The sequence below is a fragment of the Aulostomus chinensis genome, chromosome 17 (assembly GCF_037954235.1).
Source record: "Aulostomus chinensis isolate RoL2024-O1b breed Wild chromosome 17, RoL_Achi_v1.0, whole genome shotgun sequence".
Classification (NCBI taxonomy): domain Eukaryota; kingdom Metazoa; phylum Chordata; class Actinopteri; order Syngnathiformes; family Aulostomidae; genus Aulostomus; species Aulostomus chinensis.
This window is the reverse complement of record NC_141336.1, coordinates 5,774,588-5,800,310: the sequence shown is the minus strand read 5'-3', so window position 1 is coordinate 5,800,310 and position 25,723 is coordinate 5,774,588. Positions and strand designations below refer to the sequence as shown.

The 25,723-nt window shown below is 42.4% G+C and overlaps 1 protein-coding gene across 3 annotated transcripts in view; it reads right to left on the bottom strand.

Annotated features, from left to right (window-relative positions):
- Nucleotides 1–25,239, bottom strand: part of syt16 (synaptotagmin XVI) — a 44,118-nt gene extending 18,879 nt beyond the window's left edge. Inside the window, exons 1-2 of one of the 3 annotated variants that reach the window (XM_086182863.1) lie at nucleotides 21,446–25,239; nucleotides 3,938–4,111 (exon numbers count right to left, since the gene is read on the bottom strand). In XM_086182863.1, coding sequence (XP_086038989.1) covers nucleotides 3,938–4,111; nucleotides 21,446–21,458 — 187 coding nt within the window. In that variant the 5' untranslated portion in view covers nucleotides 21,459–25,239. Of the gene's footprint in view, nucleotides 1–3,937; nucleotides 4,112–11,754; nucleotides 11,830–15,358; nucleotides 15,599–21,445 lie in introns of those variants that run through there. The other 2 variants (XM_086182862.1, XM_086182864.1) reach the window with 2 other exon arrangements.
- Between the last annotated feature and the right edge of the window lie 484 nt (nucleotides 25,240–25,723).

Genomic DNA, 25,723 nt, shown 5'->3' with positions numbered 1-25,723 from the left:
AAGCGGGATTATTTCAATTCGTTTCTAACAAGCTTACATTTTGTACACATTACATTTTCACTCAACAGTATGAGTGCTTGTTTGTCACAAGTCACAATTTCCTGTAAAAAAAAAAAAAGAAAAGAAAAAGAAAGGATTTGATTGTCATTGTCCTTCAAAAAGGAACAATTTCAATCAGACTCAGTTTCAGGTTCAATCTACACTCTCACTAACGGTTGGCTGGCCTACCTGGTCCTGTGCAGCTCCACAGCGTCTTGGGTTACAAGTATTGTGGAGACTCCAAACAGGATGTGTTGTTTGTTCAGGAGAGGAACTGGAAATACCTCTGGCGGAGCAGCCACACCTGCTGCAGGACGGACTCACTGTTTGACTAGTGAGGCAGGACGGATCAAACTTCCCTGTTAGACAGAGGTATGCTAACATTTCCCACCCACTACCATTCATTGTGCTAAGCTAACTATCAGCCAGCAGGTCTCAATCGTCTTGTCTGGCTCTGGGGACGATGGGCGATAAGTGCAACTTCCAAAAAGTCAGTGTGTTCCTTTAAATGATCCCAAATGTTACCAGTCACGCTCAGCTAGCGAAGCTGGCTTGGAAGTTTTCGGTTGGATTTTAGCTGGATATTCTTTGTTTCCTTTAGGGCATGAGCATATGGACTAAATTAGGTCCAAAACACTCCTGCAACTTCAGTTGAAAGAGATGTGTGATGGCAGGAATCTCTTTATTACTCTTAATACACCGACATTTTATAAACAAATATATATCCCCGGGGTTTGAATTTACACTCAAAGGCTACTATTACATCAATGTTGCCATTGAGGTAATACCTTGGATACGATGCTGCCATTTAAATAGGATATTCCAATAAGCTGACTGAATAATCCGATTCAGACGTGATGTGATCTGCGTTGCATCATTTAAGTGTGTTGTACACATGCATACACTTTAACCACACCTTGATATTGGAATTTACGCAGCATTTTGCAAGATGTACATCAGTCAGCAACTGCTTCGAGTGAGTGTTACCAACTTAGCTCACTTTTCTACCCTGTTAGTAAGGAACCACTCAAAATGAGCCAACATGATAGAATGGTTTTAATGTAATGGGAGAGTGTCTTTAGTCAGCCACTCTCTCTGTTGTCTTATTTAGAACGAGGCCAATAGTTGAATTATTGCTGTTCGTGTAAAGGCAGCCAATGGGTCACATCAGTGTGACATTTATTTAACCTGCGTTGAGTGTATCAGCAGAGAGGAAAACAATTGTAACTCCAAGGAACACAGGGAAAAGTACTGTACTCTTGTCATGGTTATATCTTGTTTCCTACACTGCTGAACTTTTCTTCAAGGTTTCATAATGTTAATACTTTCACAGTGCGCTGCCGCAGAGCTTTGTGGCACGATGCGGCTGACTCACGCAACTCTTTATGTCTTTTCCTCTCATACATACCCGCTCGCCCACGGAAAACACTGCACAAACACAAACTCACCCACGTTCCCTCTCAGTTACCCAAGAGTTTAATTGGGGATTTATAGCGCAGGAGTCACATTCTCTCTCTGAGATGTTTCAGCTTACATAATCGATGAACCTTGAGTAGTGGCTTGGCCCACGCCACTGTAGTTCGCATACATAACCGGAAGCCTGGCAAGATAGTTACACGTGTGATCCTGTGAAATCATAAACTTATGAAACCAGCTGCCCTCCAAGGAGAGATGCCCATGGCATTAGGGCTGAAATGATTCCTCCAGTAACTTGACTAATTTGATTACTAAAATTCATTGCCTCGGGGCCTGAGCTGTACTTTGTTTTGCACGTAAGGGTGGGCACTGAAATTGGGTATTAAACGGCTGAATTATTTAAGACCAGAATATTGATAAGCTTAAGTTTAAGTTTTGACATAATTTATTATCACATGGTTGCAGCATCTCTCCACGCTCATGCAGTCCCTCTGAGAGTCCCTCTCACCCTGTCTGTGTCTGATCTGGTGACTTTCTTCATCAGCAGGATGATTTATAAAGTCACCCCAAAACCCAGATCGTGTTATGTTTTCCATGCATAAATTCACCTGTGAGTCAGTTTCCACAGCAGAAAGCTGCGTGTGGAGGACACTTGTTGTTAATGATGGAGTTTATTAAAACAGTCTAAACTAACGTGAAGGTGAATGACATTGACACCAACCAGATGTGCTTATAATATGAAACAAGTAGAAACGGAGGCCTTTACATTAGACAGGAGAGTCTGAGTCTCTCTGTCAGAAACTGTCAGACCTTCTCGGAGCAGAGAGAACAGGTGAGGGAGGAGAGGAGGGCAGACTGATCACTAACCAATCATGGATGCTGTCGTTGTCTCAGACTGATTAAAGAAATAAAAATGCCAAAACCTGAGTGTCCGCACAAATCGAGTCTGAGTGTGTGAAACACTGCAGAGTGGAACCTCCTGCTGTTCACACACAGGCTGCTGTCATTAGTTTGACAGAAAGACAGAGAGGGTCGTGTCTATGAGGGAGCCCCAGACCCATGAAATATTGTGTGAGTTTGATTATTGTAGTAGAAACAACCGACACAAATCTTGCGACAGTTGAGCAGATGAAGAGTTTCCTAAAGGTGCGCATCTCTAGAAATAGAAAATCATGCTGTGGTGTTTTAATGTGGCAGGTCACCATAAATAAAACACTATTTACTGAGCCACAGAGTCACTGAAACACTGATCACTGTTGTGATGGAAAACCTACGCAGATCCTTTACTTAAATAAAAGCATTAATACACAATGTAAAAATACCTAATTACTAAAATACTATAATTTTTTTTTGAAAAATCAACATTTTTATTGCTTTTGTTTTATTTTAATTGCTCTCTTATTGGTGTTTTTTGGTTACTAAATGAAGACACGCAAACTCATAAGAGGAGAAAAAGGTGGCACATTGGTGAACCAATCCCCTGTAGGACCCTGTTTGTACTTCAGTAAAAAGTAAAGTTAAAAAAAGTAAAAGTACAGTCTAAGTAAAGGTACTTTACTCAGTACTTTTACATCAGCATTTACTACTCATCCATTTAAGAGACCTGTCTTATTTTCTTTGCAGAATTGCAAAGAATTGCAGAATGCACAATACTTCTTATCCGATGACTCGATTACTCGCCAGAATAATCAATTAATCAAGGTTACTCAATTACTAAAAGATTCTATAGCTGCAGCCCCATATGACATATATAACTCCCAAAAAATGTAGATAAAACTACAAGCTTATTGCTGTCTTATTTTGAAGTTCTGACCAAGTCTTTCATGATGTGAATGTTCTGTGTTTTGATCATGCAGTCTGACTCCAGTGTGCAACGTAGTAAATACATGTAGTTTTAGGTGTTGTTTGTTTGCTTGTCTGCTTAAAGGACTGTGCAGAAATTTTGAGGCCAATTTCCTCCAAACTCAGTGCATGGATGTAGTAAAGACCTGGGGAGAATCCAAGTCACGGTGCTACCTGGTTTTTGAGTGTTTGTGAACAGGTGTTATTGTGGCAACACGGTCAATGTTTATATTTCAAAACAGAAAAGGAAACTAGTAACTGCAGTACACATGGTCAGATCTTTTGTAATCGTCACAACTTTGATGTGAATTTCAGCCAGGCGACTGCTACAAGCTAAATTTAAGTCGTAGTCATAGCGCCTCCTGGTGGATGCAGCGAGTGACATTTGCTCCTTTATGCAAAATCCAAGCATTATCAGGTTTTACCTCCCTCCCACTCTATGGAACAGCCACACATGGCAACTTTGGTATTTTGGGTTAGTGAATAAAAAAAGTTTAAAATACAACTGGAAAACGTAACAGAATACCAACTAATTCTGGGGGCAGTGCTGCCTCTTGTCAGGTAAACATGTCAGCACACCACAGTTGTTTTAAGCATTTTAACCATCACAACTGTTGTTTTTCTTGTGAACATAACTCACCAAGCCCCTGGCGAACTCCTGGTCGTCCTTTTCTGCGCCGGCTATGTTGCTCAAGGCAGGGAAGTCCGCCAACACGTGAGAAACACAGCTTCTTGTTGATGAAGAGGAAAAGGACGGCCAACGCAACGATGAAGACGCCCACTGCCGACAGGAAGCCGATGGCCTCTGGGGTGACTGGCAGAAGAAGGGGGAGGGAGAGGGGACACACAATGACACACTGATCAGACCACACGAACAGACAACCTGGTACGCGCACGCACACACACACCCAAGCACGCACACACACACACACACACACAGTACGCATGGTACATGTGATACACACAGACAGAATGAGTGATACTTTAGTATTTGAGTTATCCTTGGTGTCTTGCTCAAGAGCAGAGTAAGCAATACAATTAGTGACAAAATATTAGGAGCAAAGCTCAGGATAACCCAGAACAGTTGGAGAAATCAACACACACACACACACACACACATTCAATACAAATACAACATTGTGAAGGGAGGATCTGTTGCAGCGCTCTTGTTTTAAACTCCATAATTTTGATCCAGGTGTGCCTAATAAATCGGCGTGTAAATGTTTATCAGGCTTTGACTCAGAGACTTCTGACACTGACGGGCCGACAGTCATATCGGCTAACGTCTGCTACAACCTCTGTAGTATCTTTTAGCCACTTGTTAGCGACAACAGTTTTTAAGACCCATTCAAAATTTCCTGAGTGTGTTATTTACTGACATGTTGCACAATAAACACTGAAATATCTTGTTTTAAGCAAAGAATTGATTTCAGGTTTTTAATCAAAAAGCCATTGACATTGGAGATGAGGAAACTGAAAATTCAACAATGCTATTTTATTTCTGGGTTTTAGGATTAATTGTCCTTGGCCCTGTTTTGCAAGCCAACGTGAGGGCTTTGATTTTACTGTTTGTAAGACAAAAACTACTTTGATAGTGTCTAAAAATGCTGTAGCCTGCAAAGCCATGGCTATCACACGGTGAGAGCAGTTGTAGTGTACTTTACCTGAACAATCTTGCATGTATAAGCTTTTCATTGTATGTTCTATTTTTAAGATAAAAGTCTCTGCCCCTTCCGCTTTCTTCTGCCATTTCTGAAGTCCCCTTGCTAAGTGAAACAACAAGCTAGCCAGCTAGCTCATAGCAACCTACACAGTTCTTTTGTTTAATAGATGCGCAGATTTACAAAACATGAATATTGAAACAACGTTCCTGCATAGAACACAGTTTCTCCTTAATGTAATTTTTACAAGGGCAGAACCTTATCCTGGGCTTAGCACTGCCAACATCACCATTGACTACCAGAAATACAACAAGCCAGGTTTGTTTTTGCCCTCTACTACAGCAGAATGATGAGGGGTTGAGCCAAGGATTTTTCCCGTACTGAAACAGTACTTCTGACAACATGAGCCGAATCATAGTGTATGTGAAACGTTACATGTTTTCACTCCAATCTGAGCACTTCCAGACCTTTCAGTGATGTAAGTTCAAATGTAATGTATTCTGGTTTACCCTAATAAACATTCCCCTGAAGGATCCCCTGAAACAACCACCACATTCTTTTTCCCCCCACGACAAACACTGCAGTTGCGCAGCTTCAGTATGTCAGACGGTCATAACCCCTGCTTAGGCACTGGTTCTGTCTCACAAAGTCAATGAAAAGCAAAATGATGCAACTGTTTTACCTCAAAATAAGACTACTGAAATTATTCTGATGGTACACAGACTTGTAAAAGGAGATTGGTGACACTTTCATTTTCTCTCCTGCCCAACAAATGCCTTTTGTGCATTTTGCCTACATAATAATAATAATAATAATAATAATAATAATAATAATAATAATAATAATAGTCCCTAAACGACAGAGAAATGCCACCAACTTGATTGCCCACAATTTGGGGAAAATAAACCTAAAAAATGAGGAGATTTAAAACCCAGTGAAAAGAGTAAACCAGACAACAGATGAGGTGATACAAGGCGTCCTACTCTGCTCTCAATGAGGCAGCTTAGACTCCTTCAAAACCTATGAATAGAGATGCAGGGGGGGTTACGGTCTTCCATTTCCATGGCAACGTTTCAGAGCAGACAGCCAAATCAATGGCAGCAAATGCAGTCGAGTACACGACATAGAAAGCACTGAGCGTAGGAGTGCGTGAGAGGATGTACTATCATTCTCTTTAATTTATTTTATAGGTCACCTTTTTGTTTGGTCTGTCTTTGAGGAAATGGAAGCTCCCACGCTTTCCAGATGTACCATTAAAAATCAACAGCTCTAAAAACCCACGAACAACAGTGTTTGTGTACGTGGCACCCACAGCAGCTGGTTCCTCCACATTTGAACTGCTGTAATATTTATGATAAATGATATAACTTCAATGGACTGGGATCCGTCAGATTAAAAAACACCAAACGGAAAAAGAAGTAAGACTAAACCTGAGCTCAGACGGTGGGATTTTTGAAACTGGAATAATTTTTTGAGACGAGATGCCCGATTTTACATTTTAAGATTTTAATCAGAAGGCTCACACCAGACAAATCAGTCAAGATGCAGAACTGCACATACAATGTTTATCCTAAACCGCTGCAGAGTGGCGACTACAGGGACTTGTTTCAGTCTACTTAGGTGAGACACTTTTGCTTCACTGACTTCCTGTACAGCTCCATCTCGCTGTGATCAACTAGGCTACTTTAGGTTTCTGGTTGCAGGGATGAGGTATTGTTATCGACCAACCTGAATGCTAGCATCAACATGGGTTAACTTTGGATCTCCAAGGCTAATAATGGTGTGTATAAATCCAAAAGTTAGAAATACAAAGCTAATGTTAAGCTCTGAACTAACTACACCGCAGACACCAACATCACCACAACTAGTACGCCTCTCTGTTTTCAGTGTAAAAACCTTTACTTTGCTGTAGCTTCTTGTTGGAAACCGTTGATTTAAAAACTCATCAAGCCTTTGAAATTCACGAGTCTGGTCTTCACTGACTTATTTTACGTTGTACTACATAATGTTGCAATACCTTCAGTTCGCGTTAACCACAGACTTTATTTCAGGCATTTACCAAAAAAACAACTGACTTGGAAACAAGAGAACCAGAGCTTCAGCAATGCTAACTTATTTCCAGGGTTTATGACTCATCACACCACTCCATGCCGCTGCTGTTTGTTTTCAGTCAAAGCTAGCATGCTATGTGGTACAGAGCATAACATTAAAATGTAGCTTTGTGGGGTGAAATCTGATCAGCTCAGGTGAGGTTTTCCCTGTCGGTGATGTATGAAGACATTTTAGCTGCATCTGCACATGTCAAAACCATGTATATCTGGTGTGAGCTCCAGACAACAGCTAATAAGAGGACACTAGGGTTTATCTTTTTTTTTCTGACTGGTATGATAACAGAAAAAAATGCTGAGGTCCAAAATATCAACTACAAGTAGAGGATAAGAAGTCTCAAAAGTCCAAAAACACAAACATTAAGACGTGTAAAGCTTTCAACAAGTTCTTGATCTGAACTGAGTGTGTGGTTGAAAGAAAAAAAGGCAAATCCTGTTAATAAAACTTAAACCAATTAATGAAACGATCACAGAGGTAGATGTTTGGATGATGTGTTCAGGTACAGCAGTTAAGTGGAGTTTCCCCTCTCAGCTGTTCTGACAGTTCCACAAACAGCTCAGTGTTGGAGACTCTGAGCCTCCCTCTGTCTGCAGCCAGATGGACAGGAAGTTAACACTGGGTCAGAGTCTGGCTACACACCTGCTGCACAAACACAAACACACACACACACACACACACACACACACGAGTCATGGTTGCATCAACTCGTACTCACCATTACACACAAAGTAAAGTAAAAATTTAAGGGGTTATTGGATTTAATTAGCTTAATTATCTCTGTTATTTTCAGTTTTGTCACAAAATTTTATTTTCACTATTGTAAGTTTCAATACTATAAGTTCCCAGGGCAAAGTCCTTAGAAACCAGGGCTGAGTTTACAAATTTTGAAATGTTCACGTCCAATCTGATATAAAAGATTTACACCTGGCAAAAAAAAAAAAAAAAACAGTTGCTTTTGTTTTTTAAAAAATGGTCAGACTTATGATTTTACGCCTGTAATTACAGCTGAGAGCTGTAACATCCTAATAAAAAGCTTTTCCCCTCCACCACAACAGTCCAAGTTTCAAAGAACAACTTGTTTAAAAGTTGCTCAGGTGAAAAAAGTCTTGTAATTTGACAAAAAACCAAACAAACAACAACCTTAAAGGTCTATTTAATTCTGTATATAAATACAGGGGGCAGCATGGCTTGGAGGCAGAGTGGTCATCTAGCAACCGAAGGGTTGCTGGTATGATCCTCACTTCCCCTGCTGACCATGTCCAAGTATCCTTGAGCAAGATACTGAGCCCCTAGATGCTCCCGATGGCCCTGCAAAAGGCTGCCGACCCATCCAGGGTGAACCCCACCTCTCTCCCCTGTGACCCTTAACAGGTAAGAAAATGGATGGATGGATTTATAAAAGATATATAAATACAGAATATAGACAGGCGAGGGAGAAAATATCAGAACAGAGAAGCTTCCTGTTTTTGTTTGAAATATGAAATGACATAATTTGCCTTTAATTTTGTACTCAAACCTACATAAGTAGAGTTCCAGCACTGTGTAATTAAGACACATGTAAATCGAGATTTATGTCTGGCAGCCCGCTCTCTGTAAACAGGCAGCTTTATTATTGGGAGTCAGCGCTCAAAATAGCACAAATGGAGAATACTGAAGTCAAAGGTGCAAATCTAATGGGAATAGAGCATCGTGTAATTATGTAGAAAGGAGGATTAGGGGGCAGAAGTCAATGAGAGATCGAACGTTTCAGCTCCGCTCATCTGTGACATGGTGGCGAGGGCTTGTGAATACTAAACCCTTATCCCTAGTTACGATGCAGCTGCTGACTTTTTCTACGCCGCCTTTGAAGTGAGGGAGCTCCCGAGGAGGAATGAGAAGGCTTTGATGTATGCGTCAGATTAGGATGTGAAACATGCAGCGGCGGCAGCAGCGAAGGCCACTTTGTTTCCGCTCATTAATGAGGGATATGAGGGAAGCCGGAGAGGACAATCATGGTGCTTTGTAGGGTTTATTTCTCTATCTCTCATAGTGATGAATAAAAGAAGCGCCTGCTGTTTCCCTCAGTTCACTGTAAGGTCACTCGTTAACGAGGTTAATTATTTTCAGGACTTGCGTGGCGTTTACTGACAGACTATAAAGATAACACACTGCTCTGTCCTAAGAAGCCTGGTGGATTATCTGTCTTTGATTCAAACGCTTTTCACTCTCAGAGAAAAATCAGAAAATGTGGGTCGGAACTGTGGGAGGGGAAACAAAGCTTTTCCAAAACAATGATGTCACATTTATCATACAAGGAAGGGTCCATCATATTAATGGTTTCATCAGTATATGTTCATAAGGCCTGATATGTTGGTATTAATTACAGCTCACTCACAGAGTTGTGAGAGTAACTGGGAACTCATCCAGAAAAGTGAATATACGATGTTTTTTGGCACCATTAACTTCGGCAGAATGCAGCATTTTTCCACGACGCACTGAAGAAGTCCCTGAAAACGCAGTCGTGTCTGTGTCCCTCACCAATCCCTTTCACTATCCCCAGACACTGAATTCCACCTCAGAATTTACTGTGATTTCAATGCAACAGAAGGATCAAAAATAGTGCCAAAATAACTTTTTGGCGGCGAGTTGTACAGGGTCATGTTTGTCACGTTTGTGCACAAGACGACAAGCCAACCACTTTTAAAATGTTTGTTTTCCAAAGGTAGTCTGGAGCAGGTCAGATCAGATGCGGCCAATTTGACAGTTGAATGTTTATCATATGTACACACCTGAATTTACACCACTCGTGTTTTTGTCAACGATGACGATGAAGGAATCATGATGCTAACGTGTCTTTTTCATGACGATAACTAGACGGTGACAACATAAAATGAGAATGGATGCAAATGTTATTGGGTGGTCTGCTAGATGTTCTAAATGCATGACATTTCTGCTTACTGTGCGTGTAATCTGTCAATTCAAATCTAAAAAGTGGCAACAATGATGCTGCATCCCATCTTTCTTTGGCCACGCCCACCACCTGGCATGCAGCGCGCATTCTGCTCAACATACCTGCAGTCACACGACACAGACACTGATCATGGTGTCAGCGAAGGGGCTTGGTGGTCGGAGATGACGAGAAGATATATGGACGTGTTTTAAATATGGTGGCAAATGTGGCCACTAAGAATGTTTTTGTTTTTTGGGCTTTTTTTGAAGTAATGAACATTGATTCCACTGTTTCCACTTTTTCTGTGTGTAATGCATGATCCTCAGATCAGAAAATATTTGCCGTTGGGTGGAAACCTTGTATGACGAAAACCATTCCTTTATCATTGTATTATTGTAGTCATTTGAGGCTGGAGTGGTGCTGATTTAATGGCATCTTTTTATGTTGCAGAGTCAAGATTTAATGGCGCCTAATTTGAAAATTAGTGCCAACAACTATTCATTCAATCGATGAAACTTAAATTATTTCCGTGACATCATTAGCATTTCTAATTTTCTGGAAATCTGACCAAGATTTGCCATTCATTCGGATGGAAATGTACTCACTGGAAATATTTCTTGCCACTTTGCTGATATTAGAGCAACATTTAAAATAAAACATCATTCCGTTAATCTCCATTAAAACCCTTCTTCACCTCCAGAGCTGACATGAGGCATTAGCTGACACTGCTGCAGCGCAAATGTTCACATTTGTTGGCAGGGAGGTCAGTTCAACCCAGACACATCAGAACACCATGTTTTCACTTTGACTCAAACCTATTGATTGTGAGGCAAGCACACACGCACACGCACACACACACACACACACACACACACACACACACACACACACACACACACACACCTGAAACCCAGTGTTTCCCTGGAAACAGCCCTGTGGCTTTATTAAGGTATAATGAGTATGCCTTGTCCCACCCACATGTAAGAAGGTCTCGTGTTACCATGGCGGCATCTGTCTGTTTGTCCTGATTGGACAGGAGGATACGAGAGCATCTCAGTGTTGAGATAAAGACATGATGAATAAGGGAAAAAAAAATAACTTGAAGGGGCGGACAGATTCAGTGCTGCTAGGTTCAAACTGCCTTGTACTTTTCCTGGAGATATGAACAAAGCTCTACACCAATAGTTTGCAACAGAGAGCAATATAGAGAACACACAAGCAAGAACGTCAATTATACAAAGTCAACAATGATGCATGGACTGGATGTTTGCGTTTTTTCCTAACCTGAAGCAACGTATAACAGCCACTTCTGATTCTATGCGGAAGATAAAGCCCTTTTCCTTACCGCGGTGGCCACCAAGCTTCCTTCTGAGGTTTTTCTGAAGACTTGACGCTTTTATTTCTGGAATTCAAACTAACCCTCTTCATACAAAAACCCACTTATCAGTTTGTCAAGGCAGGTTTCCTGTTCATAAAATGGACAAAATTATAGCATTTACACAATTTTGTAATTTCCAGACCTAGATCCTCAAACACGTCATGCCTGTTTCCGTAAGTAAAATTGATGAAATCGCTATTTATACTGAAATATATCATTATACTTTATTGTATAGCTGTGATAGCAGCATTAGTGGGGCTCAGTTTTAACACAGAGCAGCATGCCTCTAGGAAGGTGCTGTGTTAACTCCTATTGTAAGATACATGGAAATGCTAACTTCCTTAGCATGAGTAGACATCGGTATACGATCCAACACTTACCGATAGTCATGATCTCAGAATAGTGACAGAAAGAATGAGAGTTTCTTCCATAGGATGGCTGGCTGAGGGCGCTGGTCCCTGGAGATCTTAGCACTGCTGTGTGAAGACCTCCACTGACAGTTACAGATGGTAACTCTGTCCTATCGGTGCTCCGGTGCAGCTACAATGGCTGTGTTTACAAGGACAACAATGTTCTAAAATGAACCCAATTAAGACAATTCTCTGAATTCGATGCTACTGGCATTTTCTAATGGACTGAAATTGCGGTCACATTCAGAGTAGACAAGGGTTAGAGTTGATGATTCACAATGAATGGTGCAGCATCCAGTGAGGATTACCAACTCTGCCCCAAGCTCAGTTTTCTGCATTACTCGCAAAAAACAATCATAATGTACCAACATGACACAAGTGGTTTCAGGTCAAATTCCGAAAGGAAACTGCAACTTAGAACTTAGAAATTATTAAGACTTGGTAGCATGTAAAGATGAATATTAATACGAATGGTATATGCAATAAGAAGTCCATGTAAACACCTTAACGAGAAAATATTCTCATTTAGAATAAACTCAATAGTTAGATTATTGCTGTCCACGTAAACATGTGGCTTTACAAGAAAAGGCTGTCAGGCTTGTTCAGGTTTTTGGAGCCCAAAGTAAATATTTTCCGCACCGTCATGCGAGCGTCAGCCTGATTAGCTGATCCACAACAGGCTGGATCCGTGTTTGGTATGCCAGTTTTAGCCTTCCTGGTCTTAGCTGAAAGGGTCTGCTGTTGTCTGCTGCTGCTGTCCCTCGACGGCTTCAAGGATGAACGTGTTGTACATGCAGAGCACGAACCAGTTGGACCGCTCTGACCTCATCAAAAAGCCATCATCGTCACCCAGAGAACCGCCACTCACTCAGTTCCGTTTCGAACCGTCTTTGTAAACCCGACACTGGTGAACACTCAAAACAGCCACCTGGCTTCCCCCATCTGCTGCTCAGGTTGAACTTCAACAGATCCTCTTGACTAAGTCAACATGCCTACAAGTGGCAGGTCTGACTCGATATTTGCTTGGAAAACTAGTTTTACTTCTGATAAAGTCGCCAGTGAGTGTGTGTGAGTCTGATCGAGCCAAAAACCTCCACCATCCTTCTACTTCACTGGTTACTAGTGGGTCAAATTTGCAGGTCAAAGCTGACAAAAGTTAAACATAACTTAGTAATTTGGTTTACTTTGATTGGGATTCTGATGAACTGAATTCTGAGAAAAACGATGATTCTAATTTTGTTTTCGATAACCTTTAACAGGGACAAAGGGCAGATGCAATACCTAAGTGTTTACAGAGTTTGTGTATTTATTTGTTGATTTCATACTTATTTCATTCTTAGTTTATTTTCCTCCTTTCTATGATTTCAACAATGTAATATTTTTTAAGATATTTAAATTTTTGGGTACATGGGTGTTTGTATATGTGTATATGTTAATAATAATATATTATGATACTAAATATTAGATTTGATCTATAAGGAATTAATTCATGACTTATGGAGAAGGAGCGGGATTAAACAAGTTCGCACTTCTTTTAATTCCTTTTCAAATATGTAAACCAAGTCATCAAGTGTTGGAAAATATCTTTGGCTTCATATCATTTCATATCAAAATGAATATTTCAATCAATCAAAAATTGTACGGCTATACGAATAAAGTGATTAACGACCTGCTTTAAACTATCAAACTAATTAGTTTAATTTGACTAAAATATAAACAACGGCTGACCGATATCAGAGCAACTAAAGGAGGAAATGTTTCATTTAACTGTCAATCATGAAAAGACCAAGTTCTCAAAGCCATCTTGTCACATAAGGGTAAAGTGAACAGGGAGGCTGGTTATTAACACTGATCCTGAAGCACCACCTGCCGGTTAGAGGCGGCACTACAACATGAAGGCAACACCTGCTGTCAGGTCTCTGATTGAGGGGAGCAAGAAGAACCAGAGTCCCACTTCCTCAGGGATATTAAATCTCTCAAGCACATAGGAAATGCCAACTTCATAAAACTATCAAACTGTCACTATTTAAATGGGAATAAATGTTTCATATTAATTTATTTATTTATCATAGTTTCTTGTGAATTAAGTTTATCTGTCCCATCCATCCATCCATTTTCTTCCACTTATCCTGTTAAGGGTCGCAGGGGGCTGGAGCAGTCACCAGTCCATCACAGGACCAACACATAGAGACGAACAACCATTCACACTCACAGCCACACCTACAGTCAATTTAGAGTATCAATCAGCCTCGTCCTCTCTTGATGTCTTTGGACTGTGGGAGGAAGATGGAGTACCAGAGAGAACCCACACAGGAACAGGGAGAACATGCAGACTCCACACAGAAAGATCCCGTGCTCGAACCCAGAACCTTCTTGCTGTGAGGTGACAGCGCTGACCACTGCACCACCGTGCTGCACGCTTACCTGTCCAAATTCTGTTTAGTTGTTATCATTTAGATCTATATTCTTGTTTCATGGTACGCAGTTCCTGAGACTGCCTTCATTATTTGTATATTTTCTAATAAAGTTAAAGAAAAAAACAACGATACATTACCAGGAAAGTCCTGGCAAATCAATCAGGCATCTGCAGTTAGCGCCTAATCGATGTGTTAATTTTCACAATTTTAGATGCTGAAAGGAACCCCCAACTCATTTTCTCAATTAGGTTTCAAGAGATGCTAAAGGAAACTGGCCTCCATCTTCTAGGAAGGTTTTTCACGTCCTGCAGGTCAGCCAAGTTTCATCCATATGGTTGTTGGGCTCGGCTTCCTGGTATGTGATGTTACACCTCATTCATCCACGCCCAATAAAATAGCAGCGGGACCATGATGAATGATTTTTGAACCTCTCAGGGGGTTTCAGAGTTCAGACGGTTTCTAAAAGAGCAACAAAACTGGTGATAAATCCTAGATACAACATTTGTGTCAAGGACTAAACCTTGACAGGGTCTTTGCTGGGTTAATGCTTCACAAACTCCCTTATAAGAAGCAAAGAGTTAATAATCCCGCTAGAACAGGTTCTTAACTTGTCATCATGAGGTATCAAGCTTGTGATAATGAAATAATATCCCATTATCAGGGGTCAAACTGTCTTGTTAATACAACATTACAAAGCACATCAACTCGTGATCATGAGACATTAAGGCATACTGGCGTCCCAGACTAAAACATGAATTGAAAGTTATGGCCTTAGGAGCCCTTTTACAATCATGACATGTATTTTTAGATCCTACATTGAAGCTCTTCCCAGCAGTATAAACAGTTCATTACATCAACCTGTGCTGGAGCCAGACAGGAAGCAGGGAGCTGACCGATGAAAGAACACCCATTCATTCTTTCATTCATTATAAGTGTATGTATGAGCCTGTAAAGACACAGTTCATGCTGCCGATTTAAAACACCGAAACAGCTTCCTGAAGCACGATCGAGTTTCAACAAGTCCATAACCCTCATTTATAGACCTCTGACATCACCTGCCTGCAATAACAGATAAATAAATTTTATAAATACTGAGGACACATGAATATATGTCAGACAATTCAACGTAAAATGCCAAACACTGGGTCTCCACCTACCATCCACCGCTGCTGCCTGAGTGTCTGTGGCGTTTCCTCTTCTGGCCATGTCTTCACCTCCTCTTTAGTTCCTAACGTCTACGCTATTCTCTCTGTTACGTCCTCTTTTCTCCAAAAACAGAAAAGAAACTCGACGTCCGTCACTCTCTACTCTTCGTGTACTACAAAACCAAACTAGCTTCTGTATGTTTTGAGAGAACTGTCACTCAGCACAGTTTTCCTGCTTCCCTGTAGGCGAGGCAGACATCTCTTCCTGAATGCCACCAAACATCCAGTAGTCTGGAGGAGAATGTCCAGTGTTGGACAATTAAAGACCAGAGGTTTTCAAATTGAGAGCTGGAATTTTTTTCAAGAAGTGTGATTTTAATCTTACCAAAACTCTCGCGTCCAGCCCAAAGGTACAGAAACACTTGGTCTAACCCTAAACCCTAACCCTGACCCTAACCCTGTAACTTCACCATGAAGTTTTCCTGACCCTAACCAAGCGTTTCTGTACCTACACCGTGAAGTTTTCCTGACCCTGACCAAGCATTTCTGTACCTACACCGTGAAGTTTTCCTGACCCTGACCAAGCGTTTCTGTACCTACACCGTGAAGTTTTCCTGATCCTAACCAAGCATTTCTGTACCTACACCGTGAAGTTTTCCTGACCCTGACCAAGCATTTCTGTACCTACACCGTGAAGTTTTCCTGACCCTGACCAAGTGTTTCTGTACCTACACCATGAAGTTTTCCTGACCCTGACCAAGCATTTCTGTACCTACACCATGAAGTTTTCCTGACCCTGACCAAGCGTTTCTGTACCTACACCGTGAAGTTTTCCTGACCCTAACCAAGCGTTTCTGTACCTACACCGTGAAGTTTTCCTGACCCTGACCAAGCGTTTCTGTACCTAAACCGTGAAGTTTTCCTGACCCTGACCAAGCGTTTCTGTACCTACACCGTGAAGTTTTCCTGACCCTAACCAAGCGTTTCTGTACCTACACCGTGAAGTTTTCCTGACCCTGACCAAGCGTTTCTGTACCTACACCATGAAGTTTTCCTGACCCTGACCAAGCATTTCTGTACCTACACCATGAAGTTTTCCTGACCCTGACCAAGCGTTTCTGTACCTAAACCATGAAGTTTTCCTGACCCTGACCAAGTGTTTCTGTACCTAAACCATGAAGTTTTCCTGACCCTGACCAAGTGTTTCTGTACCTAAACCTAAGCAGAACTGAACACAGCATTGACACTTCATAAACCGTTGTTAATTCACAATACGTAAGTGTGCCTATGTGTCGAATCACAGGCACAGAACAAGAACATTCATGGTGGCAATTAACTTGACCCACCACCTTGTATGTTACATTCTTATACTGGGAGAAAACACTAGCTGTATCTATGCTAGCCTCCTCAGGACCCACCATTGTTGTTTTCAGCCAATCGTCTCCCTGTCATTAGCTAAACCACGCCCCCACAACGCGCATGCTAATTAGATGCACTTTTTTTTGGTGAGGACACAAGCTGATCCACAACAGCAATCGGCTGATATTCCCCTTGTTGGACAATAAGCAGCAACTTTTGAAAACATAGACAGAGAAAATTTAACACAATTTCTAGAGAAAAACTAATGCAGATCAGGGGTAGGGTTCCATAGTGTTAGGAGTTTATCAATACCAAAATGAATTGATATTCCATCAATTTTGGCAGAACATAAAAACATGAACTGAAAAGCACCTTTCTGGCATTTAGGTGGGATTCAGGAATGGTGGTCTATGTTCATCTGTTTGTATGACGTGTGAAGACGCTCAGTCAAATTTAGTACAATGAACCACTTAAAGACTCACTTCTTTAGCTTGACTTTCCCGCAATCCCAAATGTCCATTTCATTGTGTATTAACTGTATTTATCTTCACATACCAATGTTTTCACCTCAGTTTACACTGTGGTTCCCACTCTTATTTCATGCCTCTGTGAACATATCCATTGTTGTTTGTTCTGTTTTTGTTCTGTTTTATTGGTATCATTTTATTTTGCAATAAAGGTGTCTTTATGGCACAAAAGGGGGGCTAAATTACTTGGTGACGTTTGCCCTCTCCAGTAGAGGTGGGTTAAAAATGTCTATATACCGGTATTTTATCGATATACATTTGTTGGAAAGATTATTGACACATAAATCCCAGTATCGATCTTTTAAAATGCATTAGATTTTACCCGTTTATTTTTTTGTTTTTGTTTGCCCCTTTAGTCTCGCGTGATTTAGTGTGTAGTACAACGTTATTGCAGTCAGATTATCAGATCTCGCGAGATCCAGGCCATGTGCCTCCGATCAGAGAACAAGAAGATGGCGGAAGCGCAACTTTAGTATCCGGCAAATTTAAGAGCCGATGTCTGGCAGCACTTCGGCTTTAAGAAGTGAGAAAACTGCGCCCAACTTGACAAAAGTAATGCTGTGCGCCAAATGTGCAAAGTAGAGGTTAAGTACAACGGAAATACAACTAATCTCTGGAGCCATTTGGCGAGGCATCACCCAGAGTACACTCAGCAACCAGGAAACTACAAGTCACTGCAACAACCGTCGCTGGAGAAAGCATTTGGGAAGAAGTTTCCATCCACACTTCCATGTGCAGAGAACATCACTTCGGCTCTGGCAATTCTCAGACCATCCTGTGTGGTAGAAAATGTAGGCTTCAGACACCTCGTCCAGACACTGGAACCACGCTATGTGCTACCAACACGGAAACAACTGAGTCAAGTCACAATCTCAAAGATGTACAGAGATGTTAACAACAACATCGCAACTGCAATGAAATCGGCAGAGAGAGTTGCCATCGCTTGTGACAGCTGGACAAGCAGAGCTACGGATTCCTACTTGACCATCACCTCTCATTACACTGACAGTCACTGGTCCCTCATGTCCCACATTCTACAAACGCGGGCGATTGAAGCTCGCCACACCGCGAGTCATCTTGCTGAGCTGCTGACGGTTTGTGGAAGTCTAAGTTGCACTTTTGTTTTGAATGACGTCATATATTTAAATAAAAAGTGCATGATGTTGTATAACTATTGTTTAATGGTCAGTTCTCAATGTAAATATTAGCAGCAGGTTCAAGGGTTACTTTTACAATTGAATTTACAGCATTAGTCCTTTGAGAATCTCTTCCATTACCAAAGCAAAATTGGTATTGTAACTAAAATATCATATCGTATATTGTATCGAATCGGATCGGAAATCGTATCGACTTGGGACCTGGTGTATCAAAATCGTATCGTATCGGGAGGTCAGTGGTGATACCCAGCTCTACTCTCCAGGTGCCCACTTGTTGGTGCCTGCATCAGCTATCAGTCTAATAGTCACAGACCAGAATTTCATAATTGGTACATCCCTGATGTTCACCCCTCAGAGAAATCCCCCAGTGAAAGAGACCTTAACTGACCTTCATTCCTGTCAGGCCGGATGGACGGCCCCGCCATGGGCATCGCATGAACAGGAAAAAATAAGGATATCAAGGCTGCTTCCGTTTCTTAATTCAGCTAATCAGCACAAAGCTGCAGCATTAAATATTACCCTTGAGTCCTGATGAAGAGTGCTTGCCTCTCGAAGGCTCTCTGAGCCCACAGCGAGGCGGAGAATGCCATGAATTAGACATCGAACCAGTCTGTAACTAGGCCACAAAAAACAGAACCGGGATCACATGCAGCTGACTGCTTCCGACTGTTTCCTGGAGCCTGCCAAGGAGGTTTTGATGCCCGTGTGGAGTTCTCCTCCACAACAACACTTGTCACACCAGCAGAGCTGAGGGGCTAAACATGTGGCATGATTATCACCACGTCCAACATGACGTTTGTCTGTTTCCTCCCAGCACTGAATTCCCATGGTTTCTAATAGTTCTTCCCCCCGGGGAGATGAGCTCCAAGGCTCCGGCGGACTGCTATCAATTAATTCAACTCTGATTCAACTTTGACAGACAGAATATCATCCACAATCTGAGCTATAAATAGGAGCTGCTCGATACTACATCCTCATCTTGGTTTTGTTACTTGCACAAATCACTGAGAAAAACAATGACACTTTAGACAGTGAAGGGAGAGTATAGGTCCTTAAACTAAAAACCCTGAGAGAACCCACACAGGCACAGGGAGAACGTGCAAACCCCACACAGAAAGAACCCGTGCTCCAGCCGGGGCTTGTACCCGGACCCTTCTTGCTTGTGAGGCAACAGTGCAGTCCACTGCACCACCATGCCGCCCCGTTTCTGCCTGTTAAAACAAATTTTTTCGATGATGCTGTTGAAGAAGCGTGTGCCCGTGGGTAATCACTGGAATTACATCTACGCCGTCCCTCGATTACATCATCCTACATTACAACCATCCAGACCTCTTTTCTTACCACTTTGGAATCGAAATGGAGAATCAGTTCAAAGAACCAGAATTGATGTATTTCAAAAGGTACCAAACGCCTTCTGATACCCAGAAAACTATTAGCTCCCTCAGCTAGTTTACTCCTCCAGCAAGTAGGCCAACCTTCAGTAATGACTTAGCAACAAAGCTGCTAGTTGTTCAGGCCTGAGTGAGTCAGCCTGACAACTTGAACTTGTGCTTTATAGGAAGAGTGGGATTTCCAAAACTTAAATACAAAACTGCTCTGCTGAAAAAGTTATTTGCTGCAAAACACACTTCTCACGTGGTCTGCTTCAGCCACTCGTCTGCAAGCTACCAGTGGCAGCTGGTGAAAAAATACCAGGGGGGCTGGGGCCACACTAAATCCATCCATCCATCCATTTTCTTCCTCTTATCCTGTTAAGGGTCTGGGGGGGGGGGGGGGGGGGGGGGGGGGGCTTGGAGCCTATCCCAGCAGCCTTTGGGTTCGAGGCAGGGTTCATCGCAGGGCCAACACATGTAGACAGACAACCATTCACACTCACAGCCACACCTACGGTCAATTTAGAGTATCAATCAGCCTCGTCCCCTCTTGATGTCTTTGGACTGTGGGAGGAAGCCTGAGTACCAGAGAGAACCCACACAGACACAGGGAGTTCCCATGCTCAAGGTAGGGCTGAAACCCGGAACCTTCTTGCTGTGAGGCAACAGTGCTAACCACTGCGCCACTGTGCAAGCCGCCATTCTAAATCATTATCTGTAACGATCCCAATATGATTTGACACAAACTGAAGAATACTAGTGTTCTTTGAAATAGTCAGTGATGATTTCATTCCAATGATGAGTAGTTGAGTAATTTTTTTGCACAAAAAAACCTAAGTAGTTAACAGGTTACTGCAAAAACTCAAGCTTTCCATTTGACACTGAACTTGAGAACGAACTGATTTCTTTATTTTCGTGATAACATCTGTGGGTAAAGCTGTGACACCAGTGCCTAAAGTAGAAATAAAACAATCAATAAATAAAGTAACCTAAATTATTTTACAGGAGGTGCATTACCATCTTACTGAGTTTTTAATGGCAGGTGAATTAATGTATATAGCTGTGAGTAAAATGGAGCGAATTTAAATACCTAGAATCCTGAAATGTAGTTGTTTAACACAAAACTCCGAATCCACAACAAATACAACCTTAAAATGAGCTCGCACTTTTCACCATTTGTTAAATGATACCACCCCCGGTGAACCCAAATTATTTCACCCCGGTAAAACTAAGAGTCACGTGACCTGAAATGATTATTAGGCCTATTCTATCATGACACCGTGAATATAGCATGAAAATTCATAAACTCGTCGTCACACATGTCCCGTATTACGGAGGCAGAGTGGAAAAAAATTCCTATTAAAATCTGTCACAATAATCCCTCGACGTAAAAAAGATACATATAAAGCCGCCATGAAGTGGCAATGACGAGGCAAATACCTTCCCCAAATACACTGTGACCCTCTGCAGGAATATTTAAGACGTATTATTTTTATTATTCAAATTCTGTGCAGCTTCAATACTGTGGCGACAAGGCCGACTAACAGCCGACAAACTGGAATTCACATCCCTGACGCTCTCAGTTAGCCACAGCCAAAAACTACACCAGGAGATAAAACAGCAACTACACGGGGAGACCAGACGTTAAGCACAACCACACAGGGGAGAGATGCTCGTACTTACTGTCGGAGGCCATGGCTGCAGCTCTTTCCTGTGACGGTCAGCGGAGCAGCAGCATCCACGCCGCTCCTCCTCGTCCTGCAGACCCGCAGCGGTGTACTATGGTGCTTTTATGCACCGTCGGAAATGTCATGCTTAAGAGAAGCAACCCCTCTTAATATGTCTCAGAAATTTTTTGCCTCCTAAATTTCACATGTCAATTATAAATTTGGTCTCTAACTTTAGTAGTTAGCTAAAGTTGATCCACAACAGCAAGATTTTTATTTTTATGTGAACCGGTATTTTGCTGCACCCATTTGACGGTTTCTGAACTTCACTACAACAAAAAGGGCACCCACTAATCACGTTTATTAAAAAGGTAAGAAAGAACCAGACTTTCTTGACATCAATATGAAAAGTTACACTGCCTTAAATCCAGAGCAAACATGCTCAAAGTCAAAGCAAGACAACCTTTCAGCGTTAGCATGGGAACTAGCCTGGCTGATGCTAAATTTACCTGCTCTTATCCTTGATATCAATCTCCCCAGTCAATTCATAAATCAGAGAGGAAAAACTAACATCCTGGTTTTTCTACCTTCCTAACAGCAGACCTGCTGAATGGGGTTAATGAGCACATGAAATAAACTGCAGGAGAACTACAGTTCTGTATGTTACAGTGAGGGACTTTACTGCATGGTGCCACACCAGCCGCCTACAGCTCAACACCTCTAAGACGAAGGAGCTGGTCATTGAGTTTGGGAGGTCCAGACCAAGGCTGCAACCAGTCCTGTTAGGGGGAGCTGAGGTGAAGGCTGTGGACTCAGGCTATGGCAGGACAATAAACTGGATTGGACAACACACACCAGCCACCTGCATGGGAAGACACAAACCAGGACGTACTTCCTTAGGAGATTGCAGTCTTTTAACATCTGCAGCAAACACACTGGCCATGTGTCTGGTAATGTTATTTGGGACAGAGTTGATACTGCTCACTCTAGCTCTGAGGGGGGCCCCTTCCTTGTGTATTTTGGGGAGTCCATAAATGCATGGAACCGCCTCCTGCGGTAGTTGTTCAATGACACCATCTTGTTGTAGTTTTTGTAAACACTCTATAACCTTTTTCTTATGAATGCTTGAAGGATCCCTTTCTAGAGTTTCATATGTCTTATTGTTGTTGAGAAGTGTGTGGACTTTGTCATGGTAGTGAGCTGTATTCAAAACTACTGTGCATCTTCATTTGTCAGCTGGGAGGATGGTGATGTTACCTTCCTTGCTCAGGGATGTCATCGCTCGTCTCTCTTGGGAGGAGAGATTCGAAGAGGGGTTCTTAGCATTGGACAAGGCTGCTGACACTTTCAATCTCAGCCGCTCGGCTTGGGTTTCTGTTAGGTTGTTTTTCCTAATCGCTGGCTGAGCGGCTGTGATGAGTTCAGCTGCAGGAGCTTGTTTTGGTGTCATGGCAAAGTTTAGTCCTTCTGCTAGGACTTCCTTTTCATGGTGGGAGAGCTCCCTGTCTGAAGGGTTCTTTACCCATCGGCACCATACTGATTGTACTTCAGTACCCTGACCTTGAACATGAGTTTATCATTAATTATATTAAATATTATACGAAAGGATAACACACACAGACTGGGTGGTTACATACCTGCAGCAGACCCATTAAACAGTCTGCAAGACATTCTTTCATGAAAATATCAATTACAATGAGGTTTTTCTTTTGGTTTGTTTGTTTTGTTGTCCAAGGCAATGTTCTTTTAATCAACAAGTCGATTTTTATCCTTTGTTATGAGAATGCTTTAAAAAAAAAGCCTCACTTCAAATATGAACCTGTGACGTTTTCACAGACGTGATGAGACACCACAGACGTTCTCTCCTCACAGCCACAAATCACTGTTGTTCAGCAGCACCTCAGTATTGTAACACTGCTGCCTTACTGTGACGTGACACCCACTGCACGTCTGGGTGAATCACCCCTAGATTCACCCCGGGAGGACAGTCATCTCGAGACAAAATGTTCTTTATGCCTGGACGGGTGCACAGTTGAGCTGGGTTGTTCTGAAACACAATTTCAAAATAATAACTTCAGACACACCAGTGCGCGGCCACGGTAAAGGTCCCTTAATTTGGCGCATAAAGCTGAATCCTCCATGAGCCTTTATCTTCTTTTTAGCCCTCAGCTCATGTCTTTTTCTGCCTCTCTTTTGGACATGTTACTTTGTATCGCTCCTCGCTTCGGTTTGCTCCTCTCTTTTCCTCATCTTGTTTTTTTTAAAGAGGAAAACAATACTCAAAGCGGGAAGGGCCGCTCAATCACCCCCCCGTGGCTGTGCAGGAAACCTCCCAAACCTCCCTAGGGCCAGCAGCCCGCCCCTGCCCACCAGTGTCTACACTCCATGGGGTTTTATCTTGCAGCTGATCTCGGATGGTGTCCTCGTGGAGTTTTACGTGCTCAAGACTTTGTCTATAATTTCTTCTTGTAATATACATTTTTTTAGCCAAGTCTCTCTTTTCCTCCTCTACTCCCTGGTCGGGGTAAGGGGGACACTTTTTTGTAACAAAATAAGGTTCCGAAGGGCTTGGTTAAAGTTTTCCACACTGATCTGAAGAACTTAATGATGGATGTTTTTTTCTGCTTAACTGTCCCCGGGCTGCTGAGGTGGATTTTTAAACTTGTCCAGACAGTCTCATCAAATACTGAGGCGTCGGACGCAGTTGCAGCTTTGAGCAGCATCTCTGCTGATCCAAATTTTGCAAACAGGTCTTTTAAAATCATTTCAAGAAGGCTTTCATTACCTTTGTAATATTGACACACCTTAAGGAGGAGGTTTACGACATCCTCTGGTACCTTGCATGAGAGACGTAAGATTATTTGGCCAAAATCTTCTATCAGCAAGGAGCGTCTAGATTTTCGAGGTAGTTTTTCCAATAACTTTAGCATGAGAGACATTATTACATGTTGAATCACCGACTCTTTTTCATTTTCTGTGATCGTTTTCATTGGTGAAAACTCTTCAGAGTTGTGTGTGCTACAGTGAGGGGCCACCACTTCTGGGGGGGGGTGTGCTGCAGCAGAGGGCCACCTCCTCCGAAGTGTGTGCGCTATGACCAGGGGGCACCTCAAAAAAGCGTATGCTGCATGAGAGGGCCTCCTCCTCCAAAGTGTGTGTGCTATAATTGGGGGGCACCTCCAAAAAGTGTGTACTGCATGAGAGGGCCTCCTCTTCTGGGGTGTGTGTGCTGCAGCCCACGGCCACCTTCTCAGGGGTGTGTGTGCTGCAGCTCACGGCCACCTCCTCAAGGGTGTGGGTGCAGCCGACAGCCACCTCCTCGGGGGTGTGTGTGATGCAGTCGATGGTCACATCCTCTGGGGTGTGTGTGCTGTAGCGGAGGGCTTCCTCCTTTTTCAAAGTGTGTGTGCAATAACAGGGGGCCACCTCCTCAGGGGTGTGTGTGCTGCAGCCGAGCACCACCTCCTCAGGGTTGTGTGTGCTGCAGCCGAGGGTCACATCCTCAGGGTTGTGTGTGCTGCAGCCGAGGGTCACATCCTCAGGGGTGTGTGTGCTGTAGTGGAGGGCTTCCTCCTTCTTTAAAGTGTGTGTGCTATAACAGGGCTCCACCTCCTCAGGGGTGTCTGTGCTGTAGTGGAGGGAAACTTCCTCGTAAGTGAGTGTGCTAGAACGGGAGCCCATCTCCTCAAGTGCGGCAGTGTGTGGCCTCCTCCTCCAAAGTGTATTTGCAGCAGGGGAGGGCAGGGGAGGGGAGTGTTTCCCAAGTTTGTTAGATTCTTCTCCAACCTTCTGTCTCACGATCCAAACGAAATGTTTTGAGTCATTTATCCTTTTTTTAAATTATTATTGTAGAACTTCACTGACATATGAGTCTGCCATCTTGACTGTCATCTCAGTCGTCTTCCTCGATTGTCATCTCAGTCTCTGATCTTGACTTTGATCCCCGTCTGTCACCTTGTGTGTCTTGCCAGTGTATCAGTTAATCAACTTTTTCTGACATCACACAAATCATGTCATTCTAATCTGTCATCTTGATTTACATATTTACAAGGAAAGCCCTGTCTGATCGATGCTATTATCAATATCGAAATGCATAAAAGAGAGAGCACACATGATCTAATGGATACACACTATTCTATACGTGTTATGGCTTCTGAAAACTGGTGTGCACCGAGTGTGGGTCTCTAAATAGTTTATATACATGAATCTTCCTTTGCTTTTGTTTTCCTGTGTGTGTATACTAGTGCTGTCAGGCCATTCAAAATGTATGTAGTTACAGGATTTGTGATTAATT